Source organism: Loxodonta africana, chromosome 15, assembly GCF_030014295.1.
Source record: "Loxodonta africana isolate mLoxAfr1 chromosome 15, mLoxAfr1.hap2, whole genome shotgun sequence".
NCBI classification, from domain to species: domain Eukaryota; kingdom Metazoa; phylum Chordata; class Mammalia; order Proboscidea; family Elephantidae; genus Loxodonta; species Loxodonta africana.
The window spans coordinates 75,923,521-75,943,270 of record NC_087356.1 but is presented as its reverse complement, the minus strand read 5'-3'; the positions used below and the strand labels follow the sequence as shown (position 1 = coordinate 75,943,270).

Here is a 19,750-nt window from a genome sequence, read left to right as displayed (position 1 = left end):
TGTTCTCCAGATTTCTCCCATCTCCATTCTTCAGTTGCTGAGAACAAAAACTTGGGAGTCATCCTTGATTTCTTTCTCCCACACCTCATACATAGTCCATCTGTTATCTCTATCAGTTCTACTTTAAAAAAAGAGAGAATACAACTGCTTCTTACCATTCACATTAGTCCAAGCCTCCGTCAGCTGTCACCTGTATTATTATAGCAGCTTCCTAACTTGCCTCTCAGAATTCACTCTCTCCTTCCTGTAGTCTATTTTCTGCATAACTGCCAGTTTATAAAAACTCAAGTTTATAAAAACTTGAATCATATAGATGACGTTACTCCATCCCTCAAACACATCAATCATGCTCTCACCTCAGGCCTTGTATTTTTATCCTCTCTTTGGAGCGTACCAAGTTATCTGCTTGACTCTTTCCCTCTGTAACACCCTGCCCATATTATCTAAAATACCTTTAGTCCTCTTAACCTACTTTTATTTTTCTCATCACTTAGGAATACCTGACTTACATGTCTTGCATGCTGTCTTCCCCACACTGGACTATAAGTTCTCAAAGAGCAGGGACCATCAAATTGTAAACGTGGAAGCTGTGTTGGCAAATGTTTTGGTGTGTGTATCTTCACCACAATTAAAAAAAAAAGTGGGGGCTTTTTCTGTTTTGTACCTTGCTATATCCTCAGTTCCTAAAGCAATGCCTCACAATGTAGTAAGTGTCCAATAAAATCATTAACTCTTTACATTTTGCTCTGGGAGCGTGAAGGAGTACTTAGCTCTGCTGGAAGAGAGGGTACTTCCTAGAAAACACTTGCATTAATCCGGTGAAGGTGAGAAGAGAAGATTCCCGACAGATGTGAGTACATGGGAAGTAAAGGCACGAAGGTATTAAATAGCTCTTTATGTGCAATGAGCAACAACAGTTTGCTATGACTAGGTGTAAAGTGGAAAATGGGACGTCATGGCAGATAATGCTGGGGAGGAAGGTAGAAGCTAGGTACGGCATACTGAAAGACCTGGACTTTATCTTGTTGACAGTGGGAAATCATGGAAACACAAATGTTTCAAGTGAGGAGGTTACATGGTCAGATTGTATTTAGAAGACGAAACTGAGAGAGACCCAGAGACCTAGTTAAAACTGCGACTTTAGTAAAGGAGGTTGTGTGTTTTGGAGATTGCTTGTGTCTATTTTGAGAGGTGCTGAATTTCACTATAAAATTTTAAGTGGTCCTCAGAAAACACATTATGGAGTTCTGCTTTTTTCTAATATGAACAACCTTGATTTCTCTAGGGGTATATAAATATCAGAGGAGCCCTGGTGGTACAGTGGTTAAAGCACTTGCTGCTAACTGAAGGGTTGGTGGTTCAAACCCACCAGCCTCTCCACGGGAGGAAGATGTGGCAGTCTGTTTCCATAAAGATTTACAGCCTTGGAAACCCTATGGGGCAGTTCTGTTCTGTCCTATAGGGTCATTATGAGTTGGAATGCTCAACAGCAACAGGTGTTTTTAAATTTTATATAGATAAATATCAGGAGTCCCTGGTGACACAAACAGTTCAGCACTTGACCACTAACCAAAACGTTGGTCATCTGAACCCACCCAGAAGCACTTCGGAAGACAGGCCTGGTGATCTGCTTCCGAAAGGTGATAGCCTTGAAAACCCTATGGAGCACAGTTCTATTCTGCATACATGGGGTCGCCACGACTCAGAATCAACTTGACGGCAACTAACAACAATATTAATATCATTTAGAGAGAAAGAAACCTCCACATTTATGAATCGTGCACATATTTATTATTTTTGCCTTACCCTTTATCAGATGTCTGTCCACATTGTATAGTTACCAGTTTTTCTTTTATTTTGTGTTTGCTTCATCTCTCCGTTTCCTGTGAGATACTGAATTTGCATTGCTTATTTAATACTTAACTAATACACAGTCCTCCTCTGTTTAGTTTTAAAGACAGAGAGGGGTGGGGGGAAGAACAAAACCAAGCCACTTTTCTTTCAGAAATCAACATATCATGTATCTTTTGGGGTTTACTGGTCTCCTGTTTTTGAGTACAGTGGGGGGAAGTGAATTCATTGATTTGGGGTCTCATTTTTTCACTCTTTAACATTTTGCTTTTCATAAAGAGGGCTTGTAACAGGCATAGCTTCAGTAAACAAGTATTTGGTAGATGGAGGAGGTGCTGTTATTGTCAGAGATAGGGTGGCAAAGCCACAGAGGTTTTCTTAAAGGCTTTTCTTTGCCTTTACTCTCCTGTAGTGCCTTACTTTCTTTTTGTCCCAAGAAACCCCTAAACCATGTCCTAGGAAATCCTTATTTATGATGTAAAGGATTATATTAGGAATTCCTCCTATGCTTATTTGATGGTCGTTAGAGGTATGCTTTTTAAAATACGGAGAATATGTTTTTTCCTGCTTAAGACTAATGGCTTTTTCTAAATAGAGCTGATTGTATCTTCCTGTTATTGTGAGAGCAGGGCAGCAGCCTGTATTTGGACACCACCTCAATGAAGGCTTATTTTGTCTCAGATGCTGGAGAAATGCTAGTGCGCTGTGTCCGTTACCTCATGTTCCTTCCACACAGAGGACCTGCTGTTGTGAAGAAACATTCCTCCGTTTGACATGAGTCTCCTGGGGTTCTCCATATTGCCGGGCTCCATCATCCTCTGACAAGGGCAGTGACACAGCACTACTCGCATTAAGCCCTGGGTCTGATGAGAAACAAAAGGGGCGTTCTCCTGGGTGAGCCATGGAGAGGCTGTGAAACGTGAGCTCCCCCTGGGACTTGCAGCCTTTGTCATTCCAGTTACCTTGGACTCTATTTTGACTTCTTGCTACTTTCCCAGCCCAGCAGAAGATAGGCTACCTTCCTAATCTTGATTGGAGTTATATATGAGAATTTGAATGTACCTGCAAAGGAAAGAGAGAATGAGAACCCAGTGCCGTCGAGTCGCCCTCCCAAATCATGTTCTTGGGAGGAACTGTCTTTGGTGTCTGAACTGTTGTTTCGGCCAGTGCAGGGGGCCAGTATTATCTTTTTTGTTTTTTAGAATTAAAAGAAGTACTGAAAAATACTGAGAATATAATAAACACTCAGGTTCACAATATCTTCTTATCTGTGAACATAGACTACCTTTCCATTTAATTCGGGGTATCTTTTATGTCTTTTAATATTGTTTTCTAGTTTTCTCAGAAAGACCTTGCATATCTGTGTTAGATTTATTTCCAGGCACCTAATACATTTTGTTGCTATCTTAAATAGCATTTTTTTTTTCTGTTACTGCTTTCTAATTGTTTGTTGCTGTATCGGAATGCTGTTGATTATGGCTGTTGGTTGTGTGTCCATCCTTTTTACTGATGTGTGTCGTAGTTAATCTTTACTTTTTTTTGGCAGTCTAGTAGACAGGCGTATCTGCAAAGAATTTTTACATGTTTTTTATCTTTCTGTTGGGTAGGATCTCCAGTGTAATGTTTAAAAGGAACAGTAAAAGAGGACATCTTTATCTTGTTTCTGACTTTAAAGGGGGTGCTTCTAAAGTTCCAATGTGAAGTACTTGGATTTGAAGTATGACTTTTGTTGTAGGTTTTTGATAGATGCCATCCATCAGGGTAAGGTAGCTCTTTTCTATTCCCGTTTTTCTAAGAGTTTTTTTTTTTTTTTTTAAATCATGATTGAACATTGAATGTTATAGGATGTTCTTTCCGGATCAGTTGAGATAAGCATGTATTTTTCTTCTGTTAATCTGAATTTTAATGATAAATCTTCAGATATTTGCATTCCTGGGATAGATTGAACTTGATCATGAAGTATTAAGTTTTCTTATAAACACTGTAGAATTTAGTTTTATAATGTTATTTGGACTGTTTCCATCTATTTTCATATGTAAAATTGACCAGTAAACTTATTTTCTACTGATCTTTTCTGATTTTGTTATAAAGGTTGTACTAGCTTCATAAAATGAATAGGGTTGGTAATTTAAATTTTTCTGTTAAATTAACTGTTTCATTTAAGTCTAAAAATTTACAGTCATTCATAGTGTTCTTATGACTTGGGGATAGGTGTTTTAGTTTTTTCATTATTTTATTATATTTAATTTTCATTTAGACTAGGTAATAGTCTCACATGGAAAACTTAAAAAGGGTGTAGACCAAAAATTAAGTCATCTCATGCATATCTTTTGTAGCCACTCAGATATTTGGCCCCTTGAAACCCCTGAAAACTAATTTCTTGTTAATAGTTTCCGTTGCTATTCAGTGTATAATTTTTATATACAAATGATCACAAAGTGTACTCTGTACACTTGCCTTTTGCATTAAATGGTAGATCTTCACTGCTATAATGAAGGATCCTTGTGATTAAAAAAATTACTATAGATTCATCTCTTTTTTTTTATTCCTAATAATGTTTAACCCCACGATATGTCGACACACGCTCTTCTCAACACTGGGTTCCCTATTGCCAGCTTTCCTGTTCCCTCCTGCCTTCCAGTCCCTGTCCTAGGGCTGGTGTGCCCCTTTAGTCTTGTTTGTTCCATGGGCCTGTTCAATCTTTGGCTGAAGGGTGAACCTGAGGAGTGACCTCGTTACTGAGCTGAAAGGGTGCCTGGGGGCCATGCTCTCAGGGTTTTCTTTAGTCTCTGTCAGGCCAGCAAGTTTGGTCTTTTTTTTTTTTTTTTGAGTTAAAATTTTGTTCTACATTTTTCTCCAGCTCTGTCTGGGACCCTCTATTGTGATCCTTGTGAGAGCAGTCGGTGGTAGCTGGGCACCATCTAGTTGTACTGGACTCAGTCTGGTAGAGACCTTGGTAGAAGTGGCCCATTAATCCTTTGGACCAATCTTTCCCTTGTATCTTTAGTTTTTATTATTATTCCTTGCTCCTGAAGGGGTGAGACCAGTGTAGTATCCTCGATGGCCACTCACAGGCTTTTAAGACCCCAGATGCTACTCACCAAAGTAGAATGTAGAACATATTCTTTATAAACTATGTTATGTTAATTCAGCTAGATGTTCCCCCACGACCATGGTCCCTGTAGCTGTCAGCTCAGCAATTCGGTCCCTCAGGGAGTTTGGATGTGTCTGTGGAGCTACCATGACCTTACCTTGTACAGGTTGTGCTGGCTTCCCCAGTGTTGTGTACTCACCAAAGTTTCCCCTTATCTGTTATCTTTGTCTGTTATCTATTATCTAGTTAGTGTTTTTCCATCCCCACCCCTCCCCTCCCTTGTAACCATCAAAGATTATTTCTTTTTGTCTGTAAACCTTTTCATGAGTTTTTACGTGGTGGTCTCCTACAATATTTGTCCTTTTGTGAATTGATTTATTTCACTCAGCATAATGCCCTCCAGATTCATTGATGTTATGAGATGCTTCACAGATTCATCATTGTTCTTTATCGTTGCATAATACTCTGTTGTGTGTATGTACCACAGTTTATCCATTCATCTGTTGATAGGCATCTAAGTTGTTTCCATCTTTTTGCTATTGTGGACAATGCTGCACTGAACATGGTTGAGCATATCTATTCTTGTGACGACTCTTACTTCTCTAGGATATATTCGTAGGAGTGGGATTACTAGATCATATGGTATTTCTATTTCTAGTTTTTTAAGGAAGCACCATATCGCTTTCCAAAATGGGTGTATCATTTTGCATTCCCACCAGCAGTGCATAAGACTTCCCATCTCCCCTCAGCCTCGCCAACATTTGTTATTTCCTGTTTTATTGATTCGTGCTGATAATGCCGGGGTGAGATGGTATCTCATTGTGGTTTTGATTTGCATTTCTCTGTTTGGGCTAGAGATCGTGAGCATTTCCTCGTGTGTCTATTAGTCACTTGAATGTCTTCTTTGGTGAAGTGTCTATTCATTTCCTTTGCCCATTTTTTTTTTTTTACTGGAGTATTTGTCTTTATGTTGTAGAGGTATTGGATTTTCTTATAGATTTTAGAGATTAGACCTTTGTCTGATTTGTAATAGCCAAAAATTTTTTCCCAGTCTGTAGGTTCTCGTTTTACTGTTTTGATGAAGTCTTTTGATGAGCATAAGTATTTAATGTTTATGAAAATCCCAGTTATCTAGCTTATCCTCTGGAGCTCATATGTTGTTGGCTGTGGTTTGTACCCTGTTAATGCTGTGTATTAGGGCCGCTAGCGTTGATAGTATTTTTTCTTCTATGAATTTCATAGTTTTTGGCTTTATATTTAATCCATTTTGAGTTAGTTTTTGTATATGGTGTGAGGTCTGGGTCCTGTTTCATTTTTTGCAGATGGACATCCAGTTTTGCCAGCACCATGTTAAAAATACTGTCTTTTCCCCATTTGATGGTAGTTTTTATTTAATAGGGGTTTCTTTTGGAGTAAGATAGCTTTATTTAAAGACTCCGATTGATTGTATAGGTCTGCATTTGGGGAGCAACAGATTGACGGAATTGATAGGGTTAAGACTACTGCCATAGGCCACCTGTGAATACACCTTTAGGCAGTTGTGAGGGATAGATGGGACACCTCCTGGATACCTACAATCTCAGTGTGATACAGGCAGCTGCAGAAAATGTAAATTCCATCATTTCTCTCTAGGACGCACCTTGAGATTGTGAGTTGTTGCTTTTATAAGGATTTGGAGACATGAAGTCCAAAGGCAGATGCTCTCTGCCACTGGAAGAAAAGCCCCTGATTATAGACTGTAATTTTCCAGCTTCCAGAAAATTATGTACCGTATTTATTGTTTGTACCCTTAGTACAGTTTATGAGGCTACTCAGAGCTGAGAATGGTTTAAATTGAATTAACCTTTTGTCTCTATCCATCTTTGAGTTCCAGGTATTGTCATGAATTCCCCTCAGGCTAAAATTCCTGGCAGGAACCTAAAGTCTTTTTGAGATAGTTCGCCAGGTTTTCATTTGTTCTGTAATCACAGACTCATGACTGAATTGTGATTGAAGAAATGCTCCCAGGTACCTTGGGAATAAAGGGTGAGGATGGGCAGTAAGGAGCAAGGCGCGTATGTGTCCCAAACCTGATCACCGTGCCACTACAGTCTGCTTGTATGCCACCCGAGGCAGGTGTGCCATAGCCCAGGCACCCCGCGGGTGTGAAGGATTGCTTATGTCTGCATGGAGTAGAGCTAGCCTAACACCACTGGAGATGCTTCATTCTCCAGTCCCGTTTGTTAGTACCACCTTCAACCCCGCTCTGTCACAGGCCTGATTTCTAACTGCTAGTGATTCAGAGACCCTTAAAGTAAAAGCTTTTCACTCTGTGAGTGTTTTTATTTAATAGAGAAGGGAAGAGGGGGGAGGAGGAGCAAATATTACTTTGTGGGTGGAGCTCTTCATGGGGCTGTGGCTAGCATTTGGCTTCCGTTTATCACTCTCAGTTAACCGTGTGTAGTAACATTTGTTTCACCTATGATGTGGTTGTTTTCTGTTAGAAGGTCATGGTAGAATGGGCTAGAGGACCCCCAAACACAAATATAGTATATATTACATTTTAGCACTTGATGATTGCAATACATCTCTGTCAATAATATATTCCAAGGTAGGTTTGTAGCATTTTGCCTACTTTAGAATAGAAATGAGGCTTATAAATTTTAAATGTTGTTAAAAATTAGATAAAGGAATTGATCAATAGAATATAAATTGAGAAGAATACTTAGTCATTACCTTTTAAGACTGTAGCTTGGGGCAGCCATTGGGACTGGTGCTAAGAAAGCTCAGATAATACAATGTATGCAAACAGAGTCCAGTTTGAATTGAGTTTTGAATAGTGAATAAGCTAAGCTGGGAGACTAGGTAGAAATTGGTTTCCAGAATTTACTGGGAGTTTTGTAAAATTAAGATTTCTTGTGTTTACTGATTTACCCTGTGTGAAGATAATCCAAAATAAGAAAATTGGGAGTAAACAGATTATGCTGAAATCATGATTTTTATTTATGTAGCTTTTGCAGGAACTCACCCAGGGTATATAGTGAGTCACAGCCCAAATACTGTTTTTCGTTTGTATATAATGAAGAGTGAATATTTGTTATAGCCCATATCCAGAATCTTACCCCTATACAAAAGTCTGCTGGCCTTTGATAAATAACAGCCACCAAATACTGACAAAAGTGTCAATTTTGAGATTTAAACAGTGGGAAGGGAGATGCAGAAAGTGATAATGGTGATGGCACAAAGTGAGGTGAGGTTGGAGAGTTATGAAGGAAGCAGATCACGAAGGGCCTTTTATATCGCTGTATTCATTTCCTATCGCTGCTGTATTTGTTAGTGGCTTAAAACAACATCTGTGTATTATCTCACAGCGTCTGTGGGTTGAGTCTGGGAACAGCATGACTCAGCTGGGCTCTCTGCTTAGGGTCTTTCTCACAAGGCTGAAATGAAGGTGTCAATGGGGCTGCGTTCCTTATTGGAGGCTCTGGAAAAGGATCATCTTGCATGCTCATTCACGGTGGTAGCAGAATTCTGTTGCTTCTCATATTCTTTATGTGGCCCCCTCCATCTTTGAGCCAGCAGTGGGCGCAGCAAGTTCTTCCCTTGCTCTTAATCTCTCTGACTTCCTCTTCTACCTCCAGCGGGAGAAGCTCTACTTTTAATTGCTGTGTGATTAGACTTGGCCCACCCAGATAACCTGCCTATTTTAAGGTTGGCTGTGCCGCCTAAAATAATCTTGAGAATAATACTAGGGGACAAAGGTCATGAAGCCAAAATTCTGCCTGTGGCGATCATGTTTAAGAGTTAAGGCTTTGTTGTCGGTATTGTGTGATTTTCAGTAGAGAAGTGATGTGATCAAATCTGTGCAGCAATCACTCTGGCTGTAAAATAGACAAAGGATGGCCCGGGGCCACTCTGAAGTCATGGAAATCCAATTGAGAGAATATTATTTGGGATTCTGTTACAGATAACAGGAGCTACTCTAGCTATTTTAAGAAGAGGTTTAATACAGGGTATTAGTTACTTACAAAACCTTTGAAAGTATTGGAGGAGCAGGCTTAGGCTGCCTCCCCAGGCTTAGCTCTAGAACAGTACAGGGGGACTGGCCCATCTCTGCCAGATTCTAAGGGAAGAATCAGGAAGCTGCTGTCCCTGGGGCTGGATCACACACAGCACCTTAGCCATGATCTGGAGATCAGCAAGCTGCTGCCAGGACTGCTGGCTCCGGGAACACACTGCCTGAACTGCAGTCTGTAATTAGGAAGCCTGTACCCAAACTATTCCCACACCATGTCTGCTAGATCCACTACTTCTTTCCCAAGTCTGATTGAATGTGCCTGATAGAAGCAAAATCTCATTTGCAAGGGAGTGTGGGCAATGTAGATTTCAGCTCCCGAGTTTTTGCAGTACAGGAAGGCTCAGCTCCCGAGTTTTTGCAGTACAGGAAGGCTCAGCTCCCGAGTTTTTGCAGTACAGGAAGGCTCAGCTCCCGAGTTTTTGCAGTACAGGAAGGCATACCAGAAAGAGGTTGGAACAGATGTTGAGGGAGCTCATCTAGCTTTTGCATCCACAGAAAGCTGTAGCTCTCCAGATTATTAATGGTAGTGTCTTGAATTTACAAGGCAAATAGGCAAGAGAGATACAGAGAGATTCATATTTAGGAGGAGGAATTAATGGGACATGGTACTTGATTAAATGAGAGGAGAGGAGAGATAGGACAGAATTAAGGGTGAGTCTCCAGTTTCTGGCTAGGATACCTGGGTGGTTTCTGGTGCCATTTACTGAGGTAAGGAAGACGAAGAGAAGATGGCCGGAGAGTGGCGATGAATTATTTTTGGACATGTTGATTTTGAGAAAATGGGGACCTTAGAGTATCCCAATTTGTAGGTTGTATACTCTGTAGATAAAAACCAAAAAAAAAAAAAAAAAACCAAACCCACTGCCTTCGTGAGTCGGTTCCGACTCATAGTGACCCTGTAGGACAGCATAGAACTGCCCCATAGAGTTTCCAAGGAGCGCCTGGCAGATTTGAACTGCCAGTCTCTTGGTTAACAGCTATAGCACTTAACCACTATGCCACCAGGGTTCCCACTATGTAGATAGACTTGACTATTTGTAGCAAATAGGCTAGTGTCTGCATGTGGGTCATAGCTTTGTGTGCCCACATGTTTAAGATCAATTCAGATGGTTATAATGTCTTAGTATAAATGAGTTTAGGATTATGCCATTAGTATTATAAGATTAAAAATGTTACAATGACTTTGGGCCACTGGTAATAATGATTTTATAACCCTGTGACCACCGTTAACATCCTTCATTTCTCTCAGTCATCTTGCAAGTAAGTGAGACTGCAACTGTGAATCAGTATACATCACTATTAGTCATCTCAGAAGTATTTAGACTCTAATCTTCGGGATGCTCAGCAGCACTATGCCACGCACAACTGCAGAAAAGATCATGTCACCTGTAAGCTTCCCTTAGTGTGCCATCATACCGCAGGAGAGATGCATATGGTTGCTGTCAGTGAAGCTGTTCAGTTGTGCTCAGATCTTCTGATCAGCTGTCAGGCCTGAGGTCTTCAGGTGTACGTGTCCACTGATCTTTCAGTGGATATATCAGTAATAGCGTGATATCAGAGAACCAGGCATTCACCTAGGTGATTTTTTTAAGACAATGACTCTATTATTTTATAAAACAGGATACAAGTTCACTATTAAAAATATTAAAGCATACAGAAAAGTGCATGGAAGAGAGCAACAAATCAGAATTCCACCATCCAAAAGAAAAAAAAGCAGCATAATTAATTAGTGACTCATCATTCCAGACAGCTGTAGATAAGTGGATACATAAGTAGGGAGGGAAGGAGAGAGAGAGAGGGACTTACATAGGTAGATAGGTTGGCAGGAGGGGAGGAAGCAAGATAGGTAGATAGATGGATAGATGAAGGTATTAATTTTATAAAAATGGAATTATACAATATATAGCATTTATGCTATTTTAATAGAAGCCCTGGTGGTGCAGTGGTTAAGTGCTTGGCTAATAACCAAAAGGTTGGCAGTTCAAACTCACCAGTCACTCCTCAGGAGAAAGACGTGGCATTCTGCTTCTGTAAAGAGTTAAGGCCTTGGAAACACTGTGGGGCAGTTCTACTCTGTCTTACAAGGTCGCTATGAGTTGGAATTGACTTGTTGAATTTGGCTTTTGGTTTTTGTGCTATTTTAAACAATTAAATGTAATTTTACTTGAATTTAATATGAAGAAAAAACTAAAGCAACACTGAACTTCATATAAATATTTCTTCAAATTAGCTTCTAAGAGAACTTTTCCTAGGACTGAGAAAAAAAGATCATGAAGAATGCTTTGACATCAAAGTTTTTATTTTTTAATTCAGAGTTTCAATTTTAGATAGTATTGATCAACTCCCTGTTGTGAAGACTTCTTTTGCTCACACCTCCTGATTTTTATTGGTTATATTACTTTTACTTTTATAAGAATATATAATACACATTTTTTTAAATAGAGTCATAGTTGTTTAGTTTTACATTTTACTAGATTCAGAGCTCACAGCTAATTCTTTGCTAAGTAGCTGCTTTTATTTTTAAGGATTCACAGGTGCTCTATTCCCTGAGTTCTTTCTTCTTTTGGAATATCTGCTTGTCAGATTTATTCCTGAACAAAACTTAGCTAGGTATAACATCCTTGAGTCATGCTTTCTCATCTGTTTGGTCAGTAATGGTGATGTTTTACTCCTTGGTTTGTTTTATCAGCTCTGCAATCTCCCCTTTTATCTCACTCTGCTCTTTATCATTTGTCTTTGAGCTTTTGTTTTATTATATATTCATGCACTTACTAATTTCAATAACTTAACGCATTTGTGGAGCATTTCCATTTCCTTTTTTCAGATTGAGTTCTGCCTCGGCCTTTTGCTTATTGTGCTCCTTTCCTTAATTCTTTTTGCTTAGCTACCATTCTGTGTCTTTTCTTCCTGCTTATTCTTAAAAAGTGGGTTCCTCTCCCCAGACATTTCTTTGCTGAAATGTAGTATGGACAACTTCTCTTTGATCACTTTGCCATTGGTTCTTCTTTTCCTCCTAGTCCAAGCTTGAGAGCCAGGGTTCTGCCCACTTTTCTGTAATACGAAGGGAGAGCATCTCCGGAGTTGGGTTCAGCTCATATTTGACCACCTGGGTTCTGCTGTTTTTTTTCTGAGATTTTGTTAAATTATTATAACCTAAAAAACAACAACAAAAAAAAGTAGTGCCGTCGAGTCTATTCCGACTCATAGCGACCCTATAGGACAGAGTAGAACTGCCCCACAGAGTCTTCACTTATTTCAGGGCATACACTAGTAGATAGGGTTAGGGAAAGATACCCTTGGACTTTGAATCATTTCCTTTTCAGCTTGGGAAGTTTCAAGCCCTGGTAATTTTGTTTGTTTGGCTTTTTTGTTTTGTTCGCCTTTGCTAAGATCCTGGTACCCTGGCAGTGCGAAGTAGAGGTTCTTGGCCCTCAAGGCTTTTCCTCAACGTCTCTCCTGGCTGACCCCTTACCCCATCAGCCCGTGCTCTTCTGATTGGGAGGTATTAGTCAGTATGCTCAGGATTTTGTCTCCTCGCCTTCTTTATTTTGGCTTCTGGGGGTTGGGCAAGGATCCTCACTTAGCTGAACTCTACCTAGTGCAGAGCTTTCAGTTCCTTTTAAAAGGTTGTGGTGGAAGGTGATGCCCCCTTCTTTTGTTGGCTACTGCCACAACCTTTTAAAAAATAAACTGGTGGTTTATTTACCCTTTCACAAAATACTATTTTTGGCTAAAGTCTTGGGAGAAGAAGATTTTATAATCTGTTTCATGACTTCTTTTCCAAGAAGTCCCACCTAGGTAGATTTTAATCTTATATTTTCTAAGGGGTGTGCTTTATATGTTTTAATAGTGTAAGATCCAGAATAGCAGGAATATAATGTTAATATTTCTTATTTGTATATGAACTTAGAATTTGCAAAATGCTTACTCATTATCATTTCTAATTTTTTGTTTATTATGGTAAAATTATGTAACAAAAAATTGCCATTTCAACCATTTTAAGGTTTACAGTTCAGTGGCATTAATTACGTTCACAGTGGTATTTCCCATTGGTGGTTACCATCACCACTACCTATTTCTAAAACTTTTTCATCACTCCAAATAGAAACTCCACAATAACTAAGCAATAACTCTCTGTTCCTTCCTTGCCCCAGCCCCTGGTAACTTCTAATCTACTTTGTTTCTGTATGTATTTGTCTATTCTAGATATTTCATATGAGTGGAATCATACAGTATTAATCCTTTTGTGTCTGACTTATTTCCCTTAACATAATCTTTTCAAGGTTCATCCATGTTGTAGCATGTATCAAAACTTCATTCCTTTTTATGTCTGAATAATATTCCATCATACATATACATCACATTTATCTATTCATCTGTTGATAGACACTTGGGCTGTTTTCACCTTTTGGCTATTGTGCATCATGCTGCAATGAACATTGGCATACTAGTGTCTGTTTGAGTTCCTGTTTTCAGTTCTTTTGGGCATATACCTAGGAGTGGAATTGCTGGATCATATGGTGATTCCATGCTTAACTTTTTTGAGAAACCATTTTCCACAATGGTTGCACCATTTTACATTCCTACCAGCAGTATATGAAGGTTATAGTTTCTTCACATCCTCACCAACACTTGCCGGTTTCTGCTTTTTTTGTCATCGCCATCCTCATGTGTGTAAAGTCGTATCTAACTGTGGTTTTGATTTACATTTTCCTAATGATGAACGGCACTGGGCATCTTTTCATTTGTTTATTGGCCATTTGTATACCTTTTTTGGAGAAATGTTGCTATAAACCTTTGATTGTTTTTCTGAGTTCTGACAAAGTTGACTGTGACAGTTTCTGCTTGTTTTTTAATGCTTCTGTGAAGGGATGGTAGCTTGGAGCTGCTTACTTTGCCATTTGGCTGACCAGGAAGCTCTCATTATTATTTTATTTAATTTATAATTGTCTTATAAAGGTAGGAAGGGCAGAAGTTATTATCCCACTTTTACTAATGAGGAAACTGAGATCTAAAAGGATTAAATGAGTTGCCAAATTACACAGCTAATTAAAAGATAGAGTTAATAACAGATATATGAGGAAATGTTCACGATCATTAGCCATTAGAGAAATGCAGATCAGAACTACAGTGAGATTTCATCTTACTCCAACAAGGCTGGCATTAATCCAAAAAACACAAAATAATAAATGTTGGAGAGGCTGTGGAGAGATTGGAACACTTATACACTGCTGGTGGGAATGTCAAATGGTACAACCACTTTTTAAATTGATTTGGTGCTTCCTTAAAAAGTTAGAAATAGAACTACCATACGATCCAGCAATCCCACTCCTTGGAATATATCCTAGAGAAATAAGAGCCTTTACATGAACAGATATATGCACACCACTGTTTATTGCAGCACTGTTTACAATAGCAAAAACACGGAAGCAACCAAGGTGCCCATCAACGGATAAATGGGTAAATAAATTATGGTATATTCACACAATGGAATATTACGCATCGATAAAGAACAGTGAGGAATCTGTGAAACATTTCATAACATGGAGGAACCTGGAAGGCATTATACTGAGTGAAATTATTCAGTTGCAAAAGGACAAATATTGTATAAGACCACTATTATAAGAACTTGAGAGATAGTTTAAACCGAGAAGAAAACATTCTTTTGTGATTACGAGAGGGCGGAGGGAGGGAGGGTGGGAGAGGGGTATTCACTAATTAGATAGTAGATAAGAACTACTTTAGGTGAAGGGAAAGACAGCACACAGTACAGAGGAGGTCAGCACAATTGGACTAAACCAAAACAAAGAAGTTTCCTGGATAAACTGAATGCTTCGAAGGCCAGCGTAGCAGAGGCAGGGGTCTGGGGACCGTGGTTTCAGGGGACATCTAAGTCAATTGGCATAATAAAATCTATTAAGAAAACATTCTGCATCCCACTTTGAAGAGTGGCATCTGGGGTCTTAAACGCTAGCAAGCAGCCATTTGAGATGCATCAATTGGTCTCAACCCACCTGGATCAAAGGAGAATGAAGAACACCAAGGACACAAGGTGATTACGAGCCCAAGAGACAGAAAGGGCCACATGAACCAGCGACTACATCATCCTGAGGCCAGAAGATCTAGATGGTGCCCAGCTACAACCGATGACTGCCCTGACAGGGAACACAACAGAGAACCCCTGAGGGAGCAGGAGAGCAATGGGATGCAGACCCCAAATTCTCATAAGACCAGACTTAATGGTCTGACTGAGACTGGAAGGACCCTGGAGGTCATGGCCCCCAGACCTTCTGTTGGCCCAGGACAGGAACCATTCCCGAAGCCAACTCTTCAGACATGGTTTGGACTGGACAATGGGTTGGAGAGGGATGCTGGTGAGGAGTGAGCTTCTTGGATCAGGTGGACACTTGAGACTATGTTGGCATCTCCTGCCTGGAGGGGAGATGAGAGGGTGGAGGGGGTTAGAAGCTGGTGAAAAGGACAGGAAAAGAGAGAGTGGAGGGAGAGAGCAGGCTGTCTCATTAGGGGGAGAGTAATTGGGAGTGTGTAGCAAGGTGTATATGGGTTTTTGTGTGAGAGACTGACTTGATTTGTAAACTTTCACTTAAAGCACAGTAAAAATTATTTAAAAAAAAAAAAAAGATAGAGTTAAGACTGTGAAGTTCAGATCTTCCAACTCCAAGGCCAGTGCTATTTTTGCTGTACCATATTACTCCACTTGTAATGGTTATCTCTATCCCCAGGCACAGACATCTTACCATGCCTTTAATGTTCCTACCACCCTTATTATGTCACTGGTTTTAACTGAATTAAAGCCAAGAGCAGGTGGAGAGGTAGGGGGATAATTGTACATGACTGTTGTACTCTGATCCTGAATTAACTCAGTATGTCTTGGTTATAATAAAGCTGACCAAGATCTTTTTAGCATTTTCTCCTTCTCTGTGCGTAGGAAACTCCCCAGCTTCCTCAATAAAGCCAAGCCTAGATCTTCCAAGGCTGGCAGTGGAGACAAGATTTTCCATGTTGGGAGCTTGACCTTGTGGGCCTTATTTTCATCTCTATAGTTTACTTTCTTCTTGGTATCTTTTGTTTCTTACTCTTGTCTTAATCAAGGAACTTGTATCCCTCATTTGCCGCTTTGTTGTAAGAATGTATCTTTGACTTTTCCATAAATTCTTTGTGTGCAGCCAAAATGAAGCTGGAACATTAAAAAAAGGGTTCACTGCAGGAGCTGGATTAGCAGCTCACATACAATTAGATGTTCTTGTTTGTAAGTTATAGCTCCTCCAGGGCTTGGAAACTGTTGGCCTACTTCCGTCTTCCCACCTGTTACCGAAGAACATGCACTTAGATGTCTGCCGTTCTTGATGATGACACCCAGGAAAGCAAGTTTTACGGAGAGATTTGACTTCTCTCTGTTGTCTTTATAGGGCTTACCTTTCTAGGTTCTACTTTCCTCTATAAGCCTATTCGTATGTAATGATTAACAGCAGTCATGGTGACCATCTTCAGGAGAAGCCCTTCCTCTAGCCGTGGGACTGTGGTTTTACTGTGGCTTCAACAGGGCAACCATATCAGGTCATGATATTCATCCAAGTAATATATACATGTGTATAATGGCAAGGGGTAATATTAGAATAGAATATGAGAATGATATTGAGGATAGCAGTGTATTTATAGTTATGAAGAAGTCCATAATTCATGTGCTAGCAGTTTAAACTGTTTTCCTTTTTATCGTTCTAGGTACCATGAACTAATCACAAAATATGGGAAGTTGGAGCCTTTGGCAGAAGTGGACTTAAGACCGCAGAGCAGTGCAAAAGTAGAAGTCCACTTTAATGATCAGGTGGAAGAAATAAGCATTCGTCTGGACCAAACAGTTGCAGAACTAAAGAAGCAATTAAAAACTCTAGTGCAATTGCCCACAAGCAATATGCGTCTCTACTATTTTGACCATGAAGCACCCTTTGGCCCAGAAGAAATGAAGTACAGCTCTCGGGCATTGCATTCCTTTGGCATTAGGGATGGAGATAAAATTTATGTGGAATCCAAAACAAAATAACCTCTACCAGCCTTGTAAAAACACATAGAAGGACTTCTTGCAGGGCATTTGTTTCCAATGTGGTTTTCTTTAGGAGGGAGAAGTTTGTTTTTATTGGTTTTGTTTAGGTTTTGGGGGCTTTTGTATAATTTTCCCCTAGGTTGGGCAGGGGGCTGTTTTGGTATTTTCTAGTACAGATTTCTTTGGCTGAGCCAGTATTACTGGCCAGATCTCCAGTCCATGCGCTGTCCCTATGAAAGAAATGACTAAGAAATCACTGACTTCTTACTGTGCTCACGGGATTTGTCTGACACTTGGTTATCATTACCATTTGGGTACACCTGTGAAAATAGCATGAATAGTATATCCCCTCAGAAGGGTGTGTTATGGTATTTAAATCAGGAAATGAGGAATGTCTACAGGAAGGGCCAGCACTTCTTCCCATTCCTCCTTTTTCTTCCCTCTCCCTCCTTTTCCCTTTTGGCTCAGTTTTTTGACTTGTGTCAACACATGTTTACCTAATAGTTTTATTCTGTCTATAATTAATTTATTTCTCAACTTGGGTGACTTTTCTTATTTCTCCCTTTTGAAAGAATTTAAAGTGTTTTAAGCATTTCTCAACCTGGTTCTGATCTCAGGTACTCAGTAAGAACCTGTATAACTCTGTTCGAACCCTAGAGAGGAGTAGCTGGACAGTCAAAGCTCCAGGAAGACATGTTGTTATTCTGGAAGCACAGACAGAGCCATCTCATTTCTTTGTATGTTGCTATCTCAATTTAATGTTCCTCACATATTATACCAAGCGTTGCTTCAGTAACATGTAATATTCCAGACTCCAGTGTTCCTTTTTTGTTTCAAAGAATATATTTCCTCGTATCTTTCTTTTTCATTCCTTTAAACTATTGGGAATAGAGGCCTGACTTTATGGAGAATCCAATACAGTAATGGATATTGTGCCAGGAGGGTTGGAATTAGCTTAGAAACTGTCTGTGGCGTGTGTGAGAGAGTGAAGTGGGGGAACATGGGAGGAAGAGTGCACCAGCCCTCCTGTCGGTATCATCAGTTTGAAGCCCCCTCTCTTGCACTTTTCATTAAAACTGGGAAATTCTAATCAAGGGAGCTTTGATTCCCAGTTCTTTCCTGGGATTTTGTGGTGTCATAATTGAGCAATTCTTTTTGTTTTACATTTCAGTTTAGTTGCCCCAATAGAAAAACATTTCTGCCTAATCTGTGAGTAAAGTGTAAGTATCAAAACTTCAGAATGTTTTGTAAAAGCATGAAGTCCTTTTTCTTCAAAAGCTGGTTCTACCTGCTCTGAAATCTTTCTGTTTGTTCTTCTTTTCTCTTGTTTATCAGATGCAATCCCTTTCTTTAATATATATCTTTCTTGGTCGACCATGTTGACAGTGAAAGACTTGAGGAAAATAGTTAGCTTAACTGGGGCAAAAGTTGTGCCCCTGAAGTATTTTTCAAAGAATGTAATCATTAGCTGATTCCATTTGACATTCTGACCTTTGTTACCTGATTCCATCTCCCTACAAATTCTCTAATTTCTTTTGAAGATTTGGGTGAATCATAAATTCTTCACGTGTGAGGAGTTGGTTTTATTATTGCTACTTTTTTATTTTCGTGTGCCATAATGGCAGATGTTTATTCTCTTCATGCACTTCGGGTTCATTATCTGTAAAGCCTTTGACTCAGGCCTATGAGTCAAATCTACATTCACTGTAACATTCAAGGTGGAAACCAAAGGGTTTGAGAAAGATGAATGAGGCCTGTTCTCCTGCTGCTGCAGACTTTATCTTTCAGAATCATAAAAATGAGCAATGGAGATCCAGGCTGGGTGTAGACAAGAATAATTATTTTGCAATCACATTTTCCTGACACATTTTTGGAGGTGCGAAAAAAGTGTGGTGGCAACAGTGTCATGAAGATTCAAACTGTGGGTGCTCCGTGTGTGTGCGCATGAGTGCAGAGAAATTTGAGAGGGAAACAGTGTAATTGAGCCTGTTGCTGTCGCCAGGCTGGGAAACAGATGTACTCTTATTTTTTGAAGTTGTATGACCCTGACTGTCCCACAGCAAAAGGCAGAGCAAGCACTTATGTTATGCTTTAATCATAAGTGGAATGGTCATAATAAGATATTTTGTATATGACAAAGTTTTATGAAATGCTTTTTTATTGTTAGAGACCTGTTTCTTTTGTTATTATAGAACACAGTGTTCATCAGCTGCAGGCATACCTCTTTTGTTATACAGTTGCATGTAAGGGGAACTTCGAATTTAATTCAGTGGACGTGGGTATTTTTAGAGCATTGTAATTGATGGTTTTAATAATTGCCGAATAATTTTTGATTAAGAAAAATCTCATACAATTACAGGTCTTTTAGAGTTATAGAAGAGCAGTGAATGAGAAAAGCTATTTGAGCACGTGTGCTTGTATATTCATTTGGTGGCTGAGTAACGATGCTGCTTTTGAAATAAAATGGGTGCTGTGTAGACACGCGTAACCAAAATTATTTTTATAGCAGGCTTAAAAAAAGGAGAGAAGGGACCATGGGCCTTTGAGTCTACAAGTTACGTGTAACTGATCGGCTACAGCATATCTGTATTTTAATATTGACTTTGTCCAGATTCAATGAGAACACATTATTGACGTTTAAGAGGCTGAATGCTGCCATAGCCAGTATTACAGATACGTTTGCTAC

General features: G+C 39.5%; 1 protein-coding gene across 1 annotated transcript in view; it reads left to right on the top strand.

Moving 5' to 3' along the window:
- TBCEL (tubulin folding cofactor E like) overlaps nt 1-19,541 on the top strand; it is an 80,436-nt gene extending 60,895 nt beyond the window's left edge. The window contains exon 8 of the mRNA XM_003418198.4: nt 16,746-19,541. Coding sequence (XP_003418246.1) covers nt 16,746-17,064 — 319 coding nt within the window. The 3' untranslated portion in view covers nt 17,065-19,541. The remainder of the gene's footprint in view (nt 1-16,745) is intronic.
- The last annotated feature ends 209 nt before the right edge of the window (nt 19,542-19,750 follow it).